The 21,854-nt window shown below is 40.7% G+C and overlaps 1 protein-coding gene across 1 annotated transcript in view; it reads right to left on the bottom strand.

Annotated features, from left to right (window-relative positions):
* KIF6 (kinesin family member 6) overlaps window positions 1–21,854 on the bottom strand; it is an 872,665-nt gene that overhangs the window by 619,925 nt on the left and 230,886 nt on the right. The window contains exon 6 of the mRNA XM_053712809.1: window positions 13,556–13,685. Coding sequence (XP_053568784.1) covers window positions 13,556–13,685 — 130 coding nt within the window. The remainder of the gene's footprint in view (window positions 1–13,555; window positions 13,686–21,854) is intronic.

Genomic DNA, 21,854 nt, shown 5'->3' with positions numbered 1-21,854 from the left:
ATTTCATAAATGTTCCAGATAAAACTCCGGGCACTCCTGGTTCAAGAGTAGCACCTTACAGCAGGCTGTTACTTCCGGCGTCTGTTTAAACCGCCCGGGCTATCCCACCTTGATGATTGACATATGCCACGGTTGTGACATTGTCTGTCTGAAAACAAATAAACGATTCTCTTTTCAGAAGAGGCCAAAACTGAAGAGCTCTGAAAATCGCACGGAGTTCCAAAATGTTGATTGGTAATCTCACCTCCTGAGATTCCCAAACCCCCTGCGCTGTCAGAGATCCCCATACAGCTCCCCAACCTGACAGACTCGCATCTGTTGAGATCACAGTCCAGGTTGGACGAACAAAAGAAGCCCCTTGAACTAAACGATGGTGATCTATCCACCACGTCAGAGAGTGTCGTACATTGGGATTTAAGGATATTAATTGTGATATCTTTGTATAATCCCTGCACCACTGGTTCAGCATACAAAGCTGAAGAGGTCGCATGTGAAAACGAGCAAAGGAGATCGCGTCCGATGCAGCAGTCATGAGACCTAGAATTTCCATGCACAAAGCTACCGAAGGGTATGATTGAGACTGAAGGTTTCGACAGGCTGAAACCAATTTCAGACGTCTCTTTTCTGTTAGAGACAAGGTCATGGACACTGAATCTATTTGAAAACCCAAAAAGGTTACCTTTGTCTGAGGAATCAACGAACTCTTTGGTAAATTGATCCTCCAACCATGTCTTTGAAGAAACGACACAAGTTGATTCATATGAGATTCTGCAGAATGTGAAGACTGAGCAAGTACCAAGATATCGTCCAAATAAGGAAATACTGCAATACCCTGTTCTCTGATTGCAGAGAGAAGGGCACCGAGAACCTTTGAAAAGATCCTTGGAGCTGTTGCTAGGCCAAACGGAAGGGCCACAAACTGGTCATGCTTGTCTAGAAAAGAGAATCTCAGAAACTGATAATGAGCTGGATGAATTGGAATATGAAGGTATGCATCCTGTAAATCTATTGTGGACATATAATGCCCTTGCTGAACAAAAGGCAGAATAGTCCTTATAGTTACCATTTTGAATGTTGGAATCCTTACATAACGATTCAATATTTTTAGATCCAGAACTGGTCTGAAGGAATTCTCCTTCTTTGGTACAATGAATAGATTTGAGTAAAACCCTAGACCCCGTTCCAGAACTGGAACTGGCACAATTACCCCAGCCAACTCTAGATCTGAAACACATTTCAGAAACGCCTGAGCCTTCATTGGGTTTATTGGAATGCGAGAGAGAAAAAATCTTCTCGCAGGCGGCCTTACTTTGAAACCTATTCTGTACCCTTGTGAAACAATGTTCTGAATCCAAAGACTGTGAATCGAATTGATCCAAATATCTTTGAAAAATCGTAACCTGCCCCCTACCAGCTGTGCTGGAATGAGGGCCGCACCTTCATGTGGACTTGGGAGCTGGCTTTGACTTTCTAAAAGGCTTGGATTTATTCCAGACTGGAGAAGGTTTCCAAACGGAAACCGTTCCTTTAGAGGAAGGGTCAGGCTTCTGTTCCTTATTCTGACGAAAGGAACGAAAACGATTAGCAGCTCTGTATTTACCTTTAGATTTTTTGTCCTGAGGCAAAAAAGTTCCTTTCCCCCCAGTAACAGTTGAAATAATAGAATCCAACTGAGAACCAAATAATTTATTACCTTGGAAAGAAAGAGAAAGCAAAGTTGACTTAGAAGTCATATCTGCATTCCAAGTTTTAAGCCATAAAGCTCTTCTAGCTAAAATAGCTAAAGACATATACCTGACATCAATTCTAATGATATCAAAGATGGCATCACAAATAAAGTTCTTAGCATGTTGAAGAAGTTTAACAATGCTATGAGTATTATGGTCTGACACTTGTTGCGCTAAAGCCTCCAACCAGAAAGTGGAAGCAGCAGCAACATCAGCCAAAGAAATAGCAGGTCTAAGAAGATTACCTGAACATGAATAAGCTCTCCTTAGAAAGGATTCAAGTTTCCTATTTAAAGGATCCTTAAAGGAAGTACTATCCGCCGTAGGAATAGTAGTACGTTTAGCAAGAGTAGAGATAGCCCCATCAACTTTAGGGATTTTGTCCCAAAACTCTAATCTATCAGATGGCACAGGGTACAATTTCTTAAACCTTTGAGAAGGAGTAAATGAAGTACCCAGATTATTCCATTCCCTAGAAATTACTTCAGAAATAGCATCAGGGACAGGAAAAACTTCTGGAATAACTATATGAGGTTTGAAAACCGAATTTAAACGCTTAGTAGATTTAGTATCAAGAGAACTAGACTCCTCCATATCTAATGCGATTAACACTTCTTTAAGCAAAGAACGAATAAATTCCATTTTAAATAAATATGAAGATTTATCAGTGTCAATATCTGAGACAGAATCTTCTGACCCAGATAGATCCTCATCAGAAACAGACAAGTCAGAATGATGACGGTCACTTAAAAATTCATCTGAATTATGAGAAGTTTTAAAAGACCTTTTACGTTTACTGGAAGGAGGAATGACAGACAGAGCCTTCCTAATAGATTTAGAAACAAATTCTTTTACATTAACAGGAACATCCTGAGCATTAGATGTTGAGGGAACAACAACAGGTAATGGATTATTACTAATGGAAATACTATCTGCATTAGCAAGTTTATCATGACATTCATCACAAACTACAGCCGGAGGAACAGTTACCACAAGTTTACAACAAATGCACTTAACTTTGGTAGAACCAGCATCAGGCAGCGTCTTTCCAGAAGTAGATTCTGATCCAGGGTCAAGTTGAGACATCTTGCAATATGTAATAGAAAAAACAACATATAAAGCAAAATTATCAAATTCCTTAAATGACAGTTTCAGGAATGGGAAAAAATGCCAATGAACAAGCCTCTAGCAACCAGAAGCAATAAAAAATTAGACTGAAATAATGTGAAAAAAAGGTGGACGCCCACATTTTTTGGCGCCAAAAATGACGCCCACATTATTGGCGCTAAGTACAACGCCTACATTTTTTGGCGCTAAGTATGGCGCCACATCCGGTGACGCCGAAAAAAATAACGCCCACATTTTTGGAGCAAAAAAACGTCAAAAAAGTGACGCAACCACGAGCAATTTCCGGCGTCAATTAGGGTGCCGGAAATGACAAAAATTTTGCGCCAAAAAAGTCTGCGCAAAAAATGACGCAATAAATTGAAGCATTTTCAGCCCTAACGGCCCACAGGGAAAAAAGTCAATTGAAAAACTTTTAAGGTAAGAAAAAATAATCATTCATATGCATTATCCCAAATAATGAAACTGACTGTCTGAAATAAGGAATACTGATTACCCTGAATCATGGCAAATATAAGTTTAAACACATATATTTAGAACTTTATAAATAAAGTGCCCAACCATAGTTTAAGAGTGTCAAATAAAATAAGACTTACTTACCCCAAGACACTCATCTACATATAGTAGATAGCCAAACCAGTACTGAAACGAGAATCAGTAGAGGTAATGGTATATAAGAGTATATCGTCGATCTGAAAAGGGAGGTAGGAGAAGAAATCTCTACGACTGATGACAGAGAACCTATGAAATAGATCCCGTAGAAGGAGACCATGGTATTCAAATAGGCAATACTCTCTTCACATCCCTCTGACATTCACTGCACTCTGAGAGGAAAACCGGGCTCCAGCCTGCTGCAAAGCGCATATCAACGAAGAATCTAGCACAAACATACTTCACCACCTCCACGGGAGGCAAAGTTTGTAAAACTGAATTGTGGGTGTGGTGAGGGGTGTATTTATAGGCATTTTGAGGTTTGGGAAACTTTGCCCCTCCTGGTAGGAATGTATATTTCATACGTCACTAGCTCATGGACTCTTGCTAATTACATGAAAGAAATATAAGTACAATACATATATTTGGAACTTTATATTAATGCATAAAGTGCCAAACCATAGCTGACAGTGTCTTAAGTAATGAAAACATACTTACCGAAAGACACCCATCCACATATAGCAGATAGCTAAACCAGTACTGAAACAGTTATCAGTAGAGGTAATGGAATATGAGAGTATATCGTCGATCTGAATAAGGGAGGTAGGAGATGAATCTCTACGACCAACAGAGAACCTATGAAATAGATCTCCCGCGAGGAAAACCATTGCATTCATTAGGTGATACTCCCTTCACATCCCTCTGACATTCACTGTACTCTGAGAGGAATCGGGCTTCAAAATGCTGAGAAGCGCATATCAACGTAGAAATCTAGCACAAACTTACTTCACCACCTCCATAGGAGGCAAAGTTTGTAAAAACTGAATTGTGGGTGTGGTGAGGGGTGTATTTATAAGCATTTTGAGGTTTGGGAAACTTTGTCCCTCCTGGTAGGATTGTATATCCCATATGTCACCAGCTCATTGACTTGCCAATTACATGAAACTTTTTCTGCATGCAAAAGCTTATCATGACAACTGTTACATACTAAAGCTGGAGATATAATCTCCACTAGCTTACAACAGATACACTTAGCTTTGGTAGAACTGTGTTCAGGCAGCATGGTCCCTACAGCAGCTTCTGAGACAGGATCAGATTGGGACATCTTGTAAAATGTAAAAGAAAAAATAACATTTAAACAAAAATATTTTATTTCCACATATAGCAGTTTCAGGAATGAGAAAAAATGCAAATGCTAAAATTGCCAAAAAAGCAAATAGTATAGCCCTCTGAGCATAAAGAAGGCAAGGAGCATATAAGAAGTGAGGTAAAATAAACTAAATTTTTGGGCACCAAGTATGACGCACGACGCAAAAAGAAGTTGAATTTTTTTTTGGCGCCAACAAACATCCTGAAATGACGCAACTTGCATCATAACAAACAACCTAGCATCAATTAAGACGCAGGAAATGATGAACTTGCATCATTATAGACACATATTTGCGCTAAAAAATTCTCGCTCTAAGAATAACACAATAAATAACAGCATGTTGCGCCCTCGCGAGCCTAATTGTCCGCAAGTTTTTCAAAAGAAAAAACAAGTCAAATTGGAAAAAAACTACTATACCCCAGGTAAGACAAACTTCCTAAAACATGATTCCCATAATGAAACTGCCAGACTGCAAAGGGAAATACACATATACCTGACTCATGGCAAATATAAATAAAAACATAATTTATGCTTACCTGATAAATTTATTTCTCTTGTAGTGTATCCAGTCCACGGATCATCCATTACTTATGGGATATTAACTCCTCCCCAACAGGAAGTGCAAGAGGATTCACCCAGCAGAGCTGCTATATAGCTCCTCCCCTAACTGCCATTACCAGTCATTCGACCGAAAACATGCAGAGAAAGGAAAACCATAGGGTACAGTGGTGACTGTAGTTTAATGGAAAAATTACCTGCCTTAAAGTGACAGGGCGGGCCGTGGACTGGATACACTACAAGAGAAATAAATTTATCAGGTAAGCATAAATTATGTTTTCTCTTGTTAAGTGTATCCAGTCCACGGATCATCCATTACTTATGGGATACCAATACCAAAGCTAAAGTACACGGATGACGGGAGGGACAGGCAGGCTCTTTATACGGAAGGAACCACTGCCTGAAGAACCTTTCTCCCAAAAACAGCCTCCGAAGAAGCAAAAGTGTCAAATTTGTAAAATTTGGAAAAAGTATGAAGAGAAGACCAAGTTGCAGCCTTGCAAATCTGTTCAACAGAAGCCTCATTCTTAAAGGCCCAAGTGGAAGCCACAGCTCTAGTAGAATGTGCTGTAATTCTTTCAGGAGGCTGCTGTCCAGCAGTCTCATAGGCTAACCGTATTATGCTACGAAGCCAAAAGGAGAGAGAGGTAGCCGAAGCTTTTTGACCTCTCCTCTGACCAGAATAAACGACAAACAGGGAAGACGTTTGTCGAAAATCCTTAGTTGCCTGTAGATAAAATTTCAGGGCACGGACTACATCTAGATTGTGTAGCAGACGTTCCTTTTTCGAAGAAGGATTAGGACACAAAGATGTAACCACAATCTCTTGATTGATATTCCTGTTAGTGACCACCTTAGGTAGGAACCCAGGTTTAGTACGCAGAACTACCTTGTCTGAATGAAAAATCAGATAAGGAGAATCACAATGTAAGGCAGATAACTCAGAGACTCTTCGAGCCGAGGAAATCGCCATTAAAAACAGAACTTTCCAAGATAACAACTTGATATCAATGGAATGAAGGGGTTCAAACGGAACCCCCTGTAAAACATTAAGAACTAAGTTCAAACTCCATGGTGGAGCAACAGTTTTAAACACAGGCTTGATCCTAGCTAAAGCCTGACAAAAAGCTTGAACGTCCGGAACTTCTGACAGACGTTTGTGTAAAAGAATGGACAGAGCTGAAATCTGTCCCTTTAAGGAACTAGCGGATAAACCCTTTTCTAAACCTTCTTGTAGAAAAGACAATATCCTCGGAATCCTAACCTTACTCCATGAGTAACTCTTGGATTCGCACCAATATAAGTATTTGCGCCATATCTTATGGTAAATCTTTCTGGTAACAGGCTTCCTAGCCTGTATTAAGGTATCAATAACTGACAAAACTGATAACCACGTTTTGATAAAATCAAGCGTTCAATTTCCAAGCAGTCAGCTTCAGAGAAATTAGATTTTGATGTTTGAAGGGACCCTGGATCAGAAGGTCCTGTTTCAGAGGTAGCGACCAAGGTGGACAGGATGACATGTCCACTAGATCTGCATACCAAGTCCTGCGTGGCCATGCAGGCGTTATTAGAATCACTGATGCTCTCTCCTGTTTGATTCTGGCAATCAATCGAGGAAGCATCGGGAAGGGTGGAAACACATAAGCCATCCCGAAGGTCCAAGGTGCTGTCAAAGCATCTATCAGAACCGCTCCCGGATCCCTGGATCTGGACCCGTAACGAGGAAGCTTGGCGTTCTGTCGAGACGCCATGAGATCTATCTCTGGTTTTCCCCAACGTCGAAGTATTTGGGCAAAGACCTCCGGATGAAGTTCCCACTCCCCCGGATGAAAAGTCTGACGACTTAAGAAATCCGCCTCCCAGTTCTCCACTCCCGGGATGTGGATTGCTGACAGGTGGCAAGAGTGAGACTCTGCCCAGCGAATTATCTTTGATACTTCCATCATTGCTAGGGAGCTTCTTGTCCCTCCCTGATGGTTGATGTAAGCTACAGTCGTGATGTTGTCCGACTGAAACCTGATGAACCCCCGAGTTGTTAACTGGGGCCAAGCCAGAAGGGCATTGAGAACTGCTCTCAATTCCAGAATGTTTATTGGTAGGAGACTCTCCTCCTGATTCCATTGTCCCTGAGCCTTCAGAGAATTCCAGACAGCGCCCCAACCTAGTAGGCTGGCGTCTGTTGTTACAATTGTCCAGTCCGGCCTGCTGAATGGCATCCCCCTGGACAGATGTGGCCGAGAAAGCCACCATAGAAGAGAATTTCTGGTCTCTTGATCCAGATTCAGAGTAGGGGACAAGTCTGAGTAATCCCCATTCCACTGACTTAGCATGCACAATTGCAGCGGTCTGAGATGTAGACGTGCAAAGGGTACTATGTCCATTGCTGCTACCATTAAGCCGATCACCTCCATGCATTGAGCTACTGACGGGTGTTGAATGGAATGAAGGACACGGCATGCATTTTGAAGCTTTGTTAACCTGTCTTCTGTCAGGTAAATCTTCATTTCTACAGAATCTATAAGAGTCCCCAAGAAGGGAACTCTTGTGAGTGGAAAGAGAGAACTCTTCTTTTCGTTCACCTTCCATCCATGCGACCTTAGAAATGCCAGTACTAACTCTGTATGAGACTTGGCAGTTTGAAAGCTTGAAGCTTGTATCAGAATGTCGTCTAGGTACGGAGCTACCGCAATTCCTCGCGGTCTTAGTACCGCCAGAAGAGCACACAGAACCTTTGTGAAGATTCTCGGAGCCGTAGCCAATCCGAATGGAAGAGCTACAAACTGGTAATGCCTGTCTAGAAAGGCAAACCTTAGATACCGGTAATGATCTTTGTGAATCGGTATGTGAAGGTAAGCATCCTTTAAATCCACTGTGGTCATGTACTGACCCTTTTGGATCATGGGTAAAATTGTCCGAAAAGTTTCCATTTTGAACGATGGAACTCTTAGGAATTTGTTTAGGATCTTTAAATCCAAGATTGGCCTGAAAGTTCCCTCTTTTTTGGGAACCACAAACAGATTTGAGTAAAACCCTTGTCCTTGTTCCGACCGCGGAACCGGATGGATCACTCCCATTAATAAAAGATCTTGTACGCAGCGTAGAAACGCCTCTTTCTTTATTTGGTTTGTTGACAACCTTGACAGATGAAATCTCCCTCTTGGGGGAGAGAATTTGAAGTCTAGAAGGTATCCCTGAGATATGATCTCTAACGCCCAGGGATCCTGGACATCTCTTGCCCAAGCCTGGGCGAAGAGAGAAAGTCTGCCCCCCACTAGATCCGTTCCCGGATCGGGGGCCCTCGATTCATGCTGTCTTAGGGGCAGCAGCAGGTTTCCTGGCCTGCTTGCCCTTGTTCCAGGACTGGTTAGGTCTCCAGCCTTGTCTGTAGCGAGCAACAGCTCCTTCCTGTTTTGGTGCAGAGGAAGTTGATGCTGCTCCTGCTTTGAAATTACGAAAGGAACGAAAATTAGACTGTCTAGCCTTAGGTTTGGCTCTGTCTTGAGGCAGGGCATGGCCTTTACCTCCTGTAATGTCAGCGATAATTTCTTTCAACCCGGGCCCGAATAAGGTCTGCCCTTTGAAAGGTATATTAAGCAATTTAGATTTAGAAGTAACGTCAGCTGACCAGGATTTTAGCCACAGTGCTCTGCGTGCCTGAATGGCGAATCCGGAATTCTTAGCCGTAAGTTTAGTTAAATGTACTACGGCATCTGAAATAAATGAGTTAGCTAACTTAAGGGCTTTAAGCTTGTGTGTAATCTCATCTAATGGAGCTGATTCAAGTGTCTCTTCCAGAGACTCAAACCAAAATGCTGCTGCAGCCGTGACAGGCGCAATGCATGCAAGAGGTTGCAATATAAAACCTTGTTGAACAAACATTTTCTTAAGGTAACCCTCTAACTTTTTATCCATTGGATCTGAAAAGGCACAGCTATCCTCCACCGGGATAGTGGTACGCTTAGCTAAAGTAGAAACTGCTCCCTCCACCTTAGGGACCGTTTGCCATAAGTCCCGTGTGGTGGCGTCTATTGGAAACATCTTTCTAAATATCGGAGGGGGTGAGAACGGCACACCGGGTCTATCCCACTCCTTAGTAACAATTTCAGTAAGTCTCTTAGGTATAGGAAAAACGTCAGTACTCGCCGGTACCCGCAAAATATTTATCCAACCTACACATTTTCTCTGGTATTGCAACTGTGTTACAATCATTCAGAGCCGCTAACACCTCCCCTAGTAATACACGGAGGTTTTCCAGCTTAAATTTAAAATTTGAAATATCTGAATCCAGTTTGTTTGGATCAGAACCGTCACCCGCAGAATGAAGCTCTCCGTCCTCATGTTCTGCAAATTGTGACGCAGTGTCTGACATGGCCCTAATATTATCAGCGCACTCTGTTCTCACCCCAGAGTGATCACGCTTACCTCTTAGTTCTGGTAATTTAGCCAAAACTTCAGTCATAACAGTAGCCATATCCTGTAATGTGATTTGTAATGGCCGCCCAGATGTACTCGGCGCTACAATATCACGCACCTCCCGAGCGGGAGATGCAGGTACTGACACGTGAGGCGAGTTAGTCGGCATAACTCTCCCCTCGTTGTTTGGTGAAATATGTTCAATTTGTACAGATTGACTTTTATTTAAAGTAGCATCAATACAGTTAGTACATAAATTTCTATTGGGCTCCACTTTGGCTTTAGCACATATAGCACAGATATCTTCCTCTGAATCAGACATGTTTAACACACTAGCAAATAAACTAGCAACTTGGAAATACTTTTCAAGTAATTTACTATAATATGAAAACGTAATGTGCCTATAAGAAGCACAGAAAAAGTTATGACAGTTGAAAATTAATAAACTGAAAAGTTATAGCATCAAATCTTTGTAAAAAACACAATTTTAGCAAAGGATTGCTCCCATTAGCAAAGGATAACTAACCCTGATAGCAGAAAAAAAATAAAATAAAAAAAAAAAAAAATACAGAAATAAACGTTTTTTTTTTATCACAGTCAACTACAATCTCACAGCTCTGCTGTGAGTGATTACCTCCCTCAAAACAAGTTTTGAAGACCCCTGAGTTCTGTAGAGATGAACCGGATCATGCAGGGAAGACAATAAACTTCTGACTGAATTTTTTGATGCGTAGCAAAAGCACCAAAAAAGGTCCCTCCCCCTCACACATAACAGTGAGAGAGATCAGTAAACTGTCATAAATTAAATAAAACGACTGCCAAGTGGAAAAAAATTGTGCCCAAAACATTTTTTCACCCAGTACCTCAGAAAATTAAACGATTTTACATGCCAGCAAAAAACGTTTAACATTAATAAATTGAGTGTTATTAAAAAGCCTGTTGCTAGTCCCTGCAAATTAGGCTAAAGTTTTATGCATACAGTATAATTCCAGTGAAGTGCCATTCCCCAGAATACTGAAGTGTAAAATATACATACATGACAGCCTGATACCAGTTGCTGCTACTGCATTTAAGGCTGAGTTTACATTATATCGGTATGGCAGAATTTTCTCATCAATTCCATTGTCAGAAAATAATAAGCTGCTACATACCTCTTTGCAGATTAATCTGCCCGCTGTCCCCTGATCTGAAGTTTACCTCTCCTCAGATGGCCGAGAAACAGCAATATGATCTTAACTACTCCGGCTAAAATCATAGAAAAACTCAGGTAGATTCTTCTTCAAATTCTACCAGAGAAGGAATAACACACTCCGGTGCTATTATAAAATAACAAACTTTTGATTGAAGGTATGAAACTAAGTATAATCACCACAGTCCTCTCACACATCCTATCTATTCGTTGGGTGCAAGAGAATGACTGGTAATGGCAGTTAGGGGAGGAGCTATATAGCAGCTCTGCTGGGTGAATCCTCTTGCACTTCCTGTTGGGGAGGAGTTAATATCCCATAAGTAATGGATGATCCGTGGACTGGATACACTTAACAAGAGAAATACATATATTTAAAACTTTATATTAATACATAAAGCGCTAAACCATAGCTGAGAGTGTCTTAAATAATGATACATACTTACCGAAAGACACCCATCCACATATAGCAGATAGCAAACCAGTACTGAAAACTAACAGCAGAGGTAATGGTACATAAGAGTATATCGTCGATCTGAAAAGGGAGGTAGGAGATGAATCCCTACGACAGATAACAGAGAACCCTTGAAAAAAATTCCCGCAAGGTGATACTCTCTTCACATCCCTCTGACAAACACCGTACACTGAGAAGAATTGGGCTTCAAAATGCTTAGAGGCGCTTATCATAGAAGAAATCACAAAAATCAAGCACAAACTTACTTCACCACCTCCATAGGAGGCAAAGTTTGTAAAACTGAATTGTGGTTGTGGTAAGGGGTGTATTTATAGGCATTTTAAGGTTTGGGAAACTTTGCCCCTCCTGGTAGGATTGTATATCCCATACGTCACTAGCTCATGGACTCTTGCCAATTACATGAAAGAAATATAGTAACCTCCATCACTTTGCCTTAAAAAAATAATTCTCAATCCCTCTTACTACTTGCAAAAACATTTCATAATATAAAAAATGGGCATAGATGACAAGGTTGTTTTACAAAACCTTCAATGCTTTAGCGGCTGCATACAGCACACCAGATGCATCATTGTGTAGTAGTTACTCTCGGATGTCTCTCTGAATCTGGATTTAAAGTTATTGTCAAAACTTATTTTACACCAATTAAAACAAACATATTTAATCATGTAAGTGTTCAAACAATATTTGGAAGCTAAATCAAATATTTAGAAGTTTTATCCTTAGTACTGATGTCACAGCAGATACAACTTTCAGAAGTGTCCAAAACCATAAACAAAAGGCAGTGTATAAGATTTAGTTTGTTAATATATCTAGTCTCACACCATATCCCATTATCAGTGGACCACCCTGGGTTGTCCATTATCACCTCTCCTTTTTACTTTTATAACCAAGCCTGGATATTAGGATTTGTCAAATACATAAGAGTAAATAATAAAAATGTGATATAAAATAATAGAAAAATATGTGACTTTAATTTGTGTGAAATATTATCACAATTAGAGGATACACTGTACCAATATGAACTATTTAGTTCCTTCCTTGGTTTCAAGCAGCACCTCAGAGAACATAGATCTGTGATCTATTGTTTCGTTACACTATTATTATACAAATACAAAGAAAGACAGTGTCTCGTCAGCCCTTGAGCCCTGAGCTAGCAAAGAAAATGGTTGCAATGTAATTTGTTCCTTGCATTTCCAACCCTTCATCCTTGCTGTGTCCTACCGTACCTTAATAATGACTGCCATAAGGATAATTTGGTGCCCATTCATACCACATGTAATTACATTATTTTTAAATGTTTTGGCATTATAATTAGAACAAGAATATTTGAGACATATCTGACACTAGATAGGAAGAACATACATATCCATCTAAAATGTAACAAAATAATGTCAAATGTTCCCAAATTTCAAATAAAAGTAATTTGTAACAAAACAAAAAAAAAATCTAACAAAGTAACATTTGCAGATAAAGGACTAAAATGTATTCTTAAACTAAGCTGTGACTAAAATAACAATTAGCCCACTTGCTTGGCTGAAATCCATTCCCCTAACATCAGAAGCTCGTGCTGCAATAAAATGTGCATAACACATTGGCAGTGCAGCTTTGTGAATCATACCTTACCGGCTGTGAATAGTCATTTTCTCATGTGCATATGTTCTTACATGTAAACCTTTCTGCTGCTAAACTATGGAAACAACAGACTGTCATGCAAGCCCTAATTTCAAATAATGCTGGACAACAGATAGATTATTCTGCATAGGAAAACATTTTATAAAAAGCAAGGCCATAACTGGATTTAGTGATAACCCATCTCAACATATTTTATTTATGGTAACACTTTACTATTTCTTTTATGTTAGTACTGGTGTTAATATTAAGATTAATAGGCGTAACAGAATGTTAGTAGACATTCATATTAAGAACTAAGTCCTCTGTAATGTGGTGTTATAAATGGCATATTTTTGAAAATGAAATACTAGAATAACTCCACTCACATTACAGAAAATCATTTTTGACCAAATAACTAGATTGCTTTGTTTCAACAGATTAGGATACAAAGGGGAGCAATACACGTAACCATTAATAATACATGAATGTTCTCAATAACCACGCATTTTGTTATAGTAACAGATTGCACTTTTTGTTTATTGGCTTTATATATCTTATATTAATGCTCTAAATTAACCTTGGACTCATAAAACCCTCAATAAATCAGAAGGAGAATGTTTGTTGAAGGCAAATTAACCACAACACACCACACGTACCTCTGCAATCATCCTATTTGTGTCTCCTAGAAACAGAAGATTCAGAGCCTCCTCCTCATTATTCGCTTGCTGAAGTGAAAGGTTCTTTAGATGAATGTTCTGATCAGGATCCTCCATAATGGTAACTTTCCTACATAAAATTATTAAGCAGTACATTATCGATATGAATTGATATTTGTGAAGTCATTCTTGACAACTAAGCAACTAAAATATTCCCAGTTGGAACTTTAAAATGTCAGAAATGTTTTCTATAGGGAAGTAATCAGTACCAGGTTAGGATTTCCGCTGCAAACTTCGTACAGTCGGCAATTAAACCCCACTCCATAGAGTAAGCTGATGTGAACTCAATGAGCACAACAGATAGCTTAAACGTTTTATAGAAGATCACAGAAACCACCAAATCTGGATTACTTGGTTCTGACTCTCTTTGCTTAAATATACCTCCATCTAGATTGTAAGTTCCCACGGGAACAGGGCCCTCAATTCCCCCTGTGTTTGTTTGTTAAACTTTGGTGTATTTTATATTGTAATGTACTGTACTTTTAGCTTTGTACCCTTGGAAAGTGCTGAAAATCTGCTGGCACTTTATAAACAAATAATAACAGAATTTATGCTTACCTGATAAATTACTTTCTCCAATGGTGTGTCCGGTCCACGGCGTCATCCTTACTTGTGGGAATATCTCTTCCCCAACAGGAAATGGCAAAGAGTCCCAGCAAAGCTGGCCATATAGTCCCTCCTATGCTCCGCCCACCCCAGTCATTCGACCGACGGACAGGAGAAAAAAATAGGAGAAACCATAGGGTGCCGTGGTGACTGTAGTTACAGAAAATAATTCATCAGACCTGATTAAAAAACCAGGGCGGGCCGTGGACCGGACACACCGTTGGAGAAAGTAATTTATCAGGTAAGCATAAATTCTGTTTTCTCCAACATTGGTGTGTCCGGTCCACGGCGTCATCCTTACTTGTGGGAACCAATACCAAAGCTTTAGGACACGGATGAAGGGAGGGAGCAAATCAGGTTACCTAAATGGAAGGCACCACGGCTTGCAAAACCTTTCTCCCAAAAATAGCCTCCGAAGAAGCAAAAGTATCAAATTTGTAAAATTTGGCAAAAGTGTGCAGTGAAGACCAAGTCGCTGCCTTACATATCTGATCAACAGAAGCCTCGTTCTTGAAGGCCCATGTGGAAGCTACAGCCCTAGTGGAGTGAGGTGTGATTCTTTCAGGAGGCTGCCGTCCGGCAGTCTCATAAGCCAATCGGATGATGCTTTTAAGCCAAAAGGAAAGAGAGGTAGAAGTTGCTTTTTGACCTCTCCTTTTACCAGAATAGACAACAAACAGAGAAGAAGTTTGTCTGAACTCTTTTGTAGCTTCTAAGTAGAATTTTAGAGCACGGACTACATCTAAATTGTGTAGCAAACGTTCCTTCTTTGAAACTGAATTCGGACACAAAGAAGGTACAACTATCTCCTGATTAATATTTTTGTTGGAAACAACCTTTGGTAGAAAACCAGGCTTAGTACGCAAAACAACCTTATCTGAATGGAACACCAGATAGGGCGGAGTACACTGTAGAGCAGATAACTCAGAAACTATTCTAGCAGAAGAAATAGCAACCAAAAACAAAACTTTCCAAGATAACAACTTAATATCTATGGAATGTAAAGGTTCAAACGGAACCCCTTGAAGAACTGAAAGAACTAGATTTAAACTCCAGGGAGGAGTCAAAGCTCTGTAAACAGGCTTGATCCTAACCAAAGCCTGAACAAATGCTTGAACATCTGGCACAACTGCCAGTCGTTTGTGTAGTAAGACAGATAAAGCAGAAATCTGTCCCTTTAGAGAACTTGCAGATAATCCTTTATCCAAACCTTCTTGTAGAAAGGAAAGAATCCTAGGAATTTTTATCCTATTCCATGGGAATCCCTTGGATTCACACCAGCAGATATATCTTTTCCATATTTTATGGTAAATCTTTCTAGTTACCGGTTTTCTGGCTTGAACCAGAGTATCTATCACAGAATCTGAAAACCCACGCTTTGATAGAATCAAGCGTTCAATCTCCAAGCCGTCAGCTGGAGGGAGACCAGATTTGGATGTTCGAATGGACCCTGAACAAGAAGGTCCTGTCTCAAAGGTAGCTTCCATGGTGGAACCGATGACATATTCACCAGGTCTGCATACCAAGTCCTGCGTGGCCACGCAGGGGCTATCAAGATCACCGAGGCCCTCTCCTGTTTGATCCTGGCTACCAGCCTGGGAATGAGAGGAAACGGTGGAAACACATAAGCTAGGTTGAAGGTCCAAGGCGCTACTAGTGCATCCACTAGAGTCGCCTTGGGATCCCTGGATCTGGACCCGTAGCAAGGAACCTTGAAGTTCTGACGAGACGCCATCAGATCCATATCTGGAATGCCCCATAGTTGCGTCAACTGGGCAAAGATCTCCGGGTGGAGTTCCCACTCCCCCGGATGGAATGTCTGACGACTCAAATAATCCGCTTCCCAGTTTTCCACACCTGGAATGTGGATCGCAGATAGGTGGCAGAAGTGATTCTCCGCCCATTGTATTATTTTGGTCACTTCTTTCATCGCCAGGGAACTCCTTGTTCCCCCCTGATGATTGATATATGCAACAGTCGTCATGTTGTCTGATTGGAATCTTATGAATCTGGCCTTTGCTAGCTGAGGCCAAGCCCTGAGAGCATTGAATATCGCTCTTAGTTTTAGAATGTTTATCGGGAGAAGAGACTCTTCCCGAGACCATAGTCCCTGAGCTTTCAGGGATTCCCAGACCGCACCCCAGCCCACTAGGCTGGCGTCTGTCGTGACGATGACCCACTCTGGACTGCGGAAGCTCATTCCCTGGGACAGGTGATCCTGGGTTAGCGACCAACGGAGTGAGTCTCTGGTCTTCTGATCTAATTGAATCACTGGAGACAAGTCTGTATAGTCCCCATTCCACTGTTTCAGCATGCACAGTTGTAATGGTCTTAGATGAATTTGCGCAAAAGGAACTATGTCCATTGCTGCAACCATCAATCCTACTACTTCCATGCACTGAGCTACGGAAGGACGAGGAATAGAATGAAGAACTTGACAAGCATTTAGAAGTTTTGACTTTCTGTCAAGAAAATCCTCATTTCTAAGGAATCTATTATTGTTCCCAAGAAGGGAACTCTTGTCGACGGAGACAGGGAACTTTTTTCTATGTTCACCTTCCATCCGTGAGATCTGAGAAAGGCCAGAACGATGTCTGAGTGAGCCTTTGCCTTTGAAAGAGACAACGCTTGTATTAGAATGTTGTCCAAGTACGGTACTACTGCAATGCCCCTTGGTCTTAGAACCGCTAGAAGGGATCCGAGTACCTTTGTGAAAATCCTTGGAGCAGTGGCTAACCCGAATGGGAGGGCCACAAACTGGTAATGTTTGTCCAGAAAGGCGAACCTTAGGAACTGATGATGTTCTTTGTGGATAGGGATATGTAGATACGCATCCTTTAGATCCACGGTAGTCATAAATTGACCTTCCTGGATTGTGGGTAGAATCGTTTGAATGGTTTCCATCTTGAACGATGGTACTCTGAGAAATTTGTTTAGGATCTTTAAATCCAGGATTGGTCTGAAAGTTCCCTCTTTTTTGGGAACTACAAACAGATTTGAGTAAAATCCCATTCCTTGTTCCGCCGTTGGAACTGGGTGTATCACTCCCATCTTTAACAGGTCTTCTACACAATGTAAGAATGCCTGTCTCTTTATTTGGTTTGAGGATAAGTGAGACATGTGGAACCTTCCCCTTGGGGGTAGTTCCTTGAATTCCAGAAGATAACCCCGAGAAACTATTTCTAGCGTCCAGGGATCCTGAACATCTCTTGCCCAAGCCTGAGCAAAGAGAGAGAGTCTGCCCCCCACTAGATCCGGTCCCGGATCGGGGGCTACTCCTTCATGCTGTTTTGTTAGCAGCGGCAGGCTTCTTGGCCTGCTTACCCTTGTTCCAGCCTTGCATCGGTTTCCAGGCTGGTTTGGTCTGTGAGGTATTACCCTCTTGCTTAGAGGATGCAGAATTAGAGCCCGGTCCGTTCCTGAAATTACGAAAGGAACAAAAATTAGACTTATTCTTGGCTTTGAAAGGCCTATCTTGTGGGAGGGTGTGGCCCTTTCCCCCAGTGATGTCTGAGATAATCTCTTTCAATTCTGGCCCAAAGAGAGTTTTACCCTTGAAGGGGATATTAAGCAATTTTGTCTTGGATGATACATCCGCTGACCAAGACTTTAGCCAAAGCGCTCTGCGCGCCACAATTGCAAACCCTGAATTTTTCGCCGCTAATCTAGCTATTTGCAAAGCGGCATCTAAAATAAAAGAGTTAGCCAACTTAAGAGCGTGAACTCTGTCCAAAACCTCCTCATATGGAGTCTCTCTACTGAGAGACTTTTCTAGTTCCTCGAGCCAGAACCACGCTGCTGTAGTGACAGGAACAATGCACAAAATGGGTTGAAGAAGGTAACCTTGCTGTACAAAAATCTTTTTAAGCAAACCCTCCAATTTTTTATCCATAGGATCTTTGAAAGCACAATTATCCTCGATAGGAATAGTAGTGCGCTTGTTTAGAGTAGAAACTGCCCCCTCGACCTTAGGGACTGTCTGCCATAAGTCCTTTCTGGGGTCGACCATAGGAAATAATTTCTTAAATATAGGAGGGGGAACAAAAGGTATACCGGGCTTCTCCCATTCCTTATTCACTATGTCCGCCACCCGCTTGGGTATAGGAAAAGCGTTGGGGTGCACCGGAACATCTAGGAACTTGTCCATCTTGCATAATTTTTCTGGAATGACCAGATTGTCACAATCATCCAAAGTAGATAACACCTCCTTAAGCAGTGCGCGGAGATGTTCTAATTTAAATTTAAATGTCACAACATCAGGTTCAGCCTGTTGGGAAATTTTTCCTGAATCTGAAATTTCCCCATCTGACAAAACCTCCCTCATGGCCCCTTCAGATTGGTGTGAGGGTATGACAGAACAATTATCATCAGAGCCCTCCTGCTCTTCAGTGTTTAAAACAGAGCAATCGCGCTTTCTTTGATATGCAGGCATTTTGGTTAAAATATTTGCTATGGAGTTATCCATTACAGCCGTCAATTGTTGCATGGTAATAAGCATTGGCGCGCTAGAAGTACTAGGGGCCTCCTGCGTGGGCAAAACTGGTGTAGACACAGAAGGAGATGATGTAGAACCATGTCTACTCCCTTCATCTGATGAATCATCTTGGGCAACCTCATTATCTGTGACAGTACTGTCCTTAATTGTGCCAAAGCGTCCAAACAAAGTATCACATAATTTAGAAGGGGGAGACACATTGACTTTCATACATATAGAACATAGCTTATCTGAAGGCACAGACATGTTAAACAGGCTTAAACTTGTCAGTAAAACACAAAAAACGTTTTAAAACAAAACCGTTACTGTCTCTTTAAATTTTAAACAGAGCACACTTTATTACTGAATATGTGAAAAAATATGAAGGAATTGTTCAAAAATTACCAAAATTTCACCACAGTGTCTTAAAGCATTAAAAGTATTGCACACCAATTTTCAGAGCTTTAACCCTTAAAATAACGAAACCGGAGCCGGTTACAGTTTTAACCCCTCTACAGTCCCAGCTACAGCCTTTGCTGCGACTCTACCAAGCCCAGAGGGGAATACGATACCAAATGACGCCTTCTAGGAACTTTTCCAACTATCCTCAGGTCCTCACACATGCATCTGCATGTCTTGCTCTCAAAAACAACTGCACAGTAATGGCACGAAAATGAGGCTCAGCCTACAACTGGGAAGGCCCTTCCTGACTGGAAAAGGTGTCTAACATAGTGCCTGACGTTAAAAAACGTTCCCCAAGTTTATAAGTGTGAAATACCAGCATAAACATGTATAAAATGCCCAAATAAAGCAATCGATTTTGCCCATAAAAGTGTCTACCAGTTTTATAGCCCATATTAAGCCCTTTATTCTGTTTGAAACTAAGAAAATGGCTTACCGGTCCCCATGAGGGGAAATGACAGCCTTTCAGCATTACACAGTCTTGTTAGAAATATGGCTAGTCATACCTTAAGCAGAAAAGTCTGCTAACTGTTTCCCCCAACTGAAGTTACTTCATCTCAACAGTCCTATGTGGAAACAGCAAAGGATTTTAGTTACTGTCTGCTAAAATCATCTTCCTCTCACAAACAGAATTCTTCATCCTTTTCTGTTTCAGAGTAAATAGTACATACCAGCACTATTTTAAAATAACAAACTCTTGATAGTAGAAGTAAAAACTACAACTAAACACCACATACTCTTAACCATCTCCGTGGAGATGTTGCCTGTGCAACGGCAAAGAGAATGACTGGGGTGGGCGGAGCCTAGGAGGGACTATATGGCCAGCTTTGCTGGGACTCTTTGCCATTTCCTGTTGGGGAAGAGATATTCCCACAAGTAAGGATGACGCCGTGGACCGGACACACCAATGTTGGAGAAAATAATAGTTCCTTTCATTGATAGCTCCAATCATCATCATTGGCTCTATTTAAATTATACCTGTGTCTTCTGCCCAAAGTCCATAAGTATCCCACCTCCCATGTATCATTTTATTATTATTGCTTTTGCTTTTCCCACAAATAAATTCATGAGTCCTACTTTCTGTAAAAAGTAAACGTTTAAAAGGGCATTAATAAAAGAAAAAAAGTACAATCTGTGGGCAGTGCGTCTGTCTCACACCACAGTTTCCATGATGTGGATCAACTTCCAAACAAAACAAATAAAAGGCCAACTGGAAACAGAGGTAGTAATTTGCTACATAAAAGTGTCTATTTTTATTTTCTCATGGCTGACACTACGAGATGCACCACCAGCAGTTAACAGTCAACAAATCTACTGCTTTGGTAAGTTCCCTTAATAGTCACAGTCAAAACACAGATGTGGGGATGTCATTTAATATCATTTCAGTTGACAGCGGTTTCGTTTTATGCTATCTCTTAAATATATGCTTTGCTGACCACTATTTACAATGTTATTTTTTTGAAAGTTTGCTTCTACCTTTTTTTAATTTAAAGTTGTTATCAAGTGGTTAGAGTGAATGCAGTTGTTGACTGTGTGGTGCATCCAAAGATGGATGGTGGTAAATCCCAGGGTACGGTAAAATGTGCACTGTGCTGATCAGAGCTTTCTGCGCCATCACAGGAGAGAGAAGCTATTTATTATAACAACAAAACACTTTTAACCAATTCTGTCATAAATGTAGCCTACATTATCTCAAGACATTTAAATATTTGCATAGATTTTATAGGTGGGTTTCATCTTGCCAAGTGCACAAAAACAAAATGCCCATTCATTAATTAATAAACATAAAAATTGTGATTGTTTAAAAAGAAAGATAATCCCTTTATTACCCATTCACCAGTTTTGCATAACCAACACTGTTATATTAATACACTTTTACCTCTGTGATTACCTTGTATCTAAGCCTCTGCAGACTGCCCCCTTATCTCAGTGCTTTTGACAGACTTGCATTTTAGCAATCAGTGCTGACTCTTAAATAACTCTTAAATAACTCCACTGCATGTAGCCACCAAGTGCTACTCAGTTGCTGTACCAAAATTGGGCTGGCTCCTAAGTTTACATCCCTGCTTTTCAAATAAAGATACCAAGAGAATGATGAAAAATTGAAAACAGGAGTAAATTAGAAAGTTGCTTAAAATTGTATGCTAAAACCTAAATTTAGATAGCACATGCGATTTTAAACAACTTTCTAATTTACTTCTTTTATCTAATTTGTTGTGTTCTCTTAGTATACTTTGTTGAAAAGGATACCTAGGTAGGCGCAGGAGTTGCTGACTGGTGGTTAAACATATACAGGTATGCCTTATGTTATTGGCTCACTAATGTGCTCAGCTAGCTCCCAGTAGTGCATTGATACTTCTTCAACAAAGGATACCAAGAAAATGAAGCAAATTAAATAATATGAATAAATTGGAAAGTTGTTTAAAATTGTATGCTGTGTCTGAATCATGGAAGAAAAAACATAATTTATGCTTACCTGATAAATTCCTTTCTCCTGTAGTGTAGTCAGTCCACGGGTCATCATTACTTATGGGATATTAACTCCTCCCCAACAGGAAGTGCAAGAGGATCACCCAAGCAGAGCTGCTATATAGCTCCTCCCCTCTACGTCACACCCAGTCATTCGACCGAGAACCAAACGAGAAAGGAGAAACTATAGGACGCAGTGGTGACTGGAGTATAATTAAAAAATTTAGA

The sequence above is a fragment of the Bombina bombina genome, chromosome 4 (genome assembly GCF_027579735.1).
Source record: "Bombina bombina isolate aBomBom1 chromosome 4, aBomBom1.pri, whole genome shotgun sequence".
NCBI lineage: Eukaryota > Metazoa > Chordata > Amphibia > Anura > Bombinatoridae > Bombina > Bombina bombina.
This window is presented reverse-complemented; position numbering and strand designations above follow the sequence as displayed.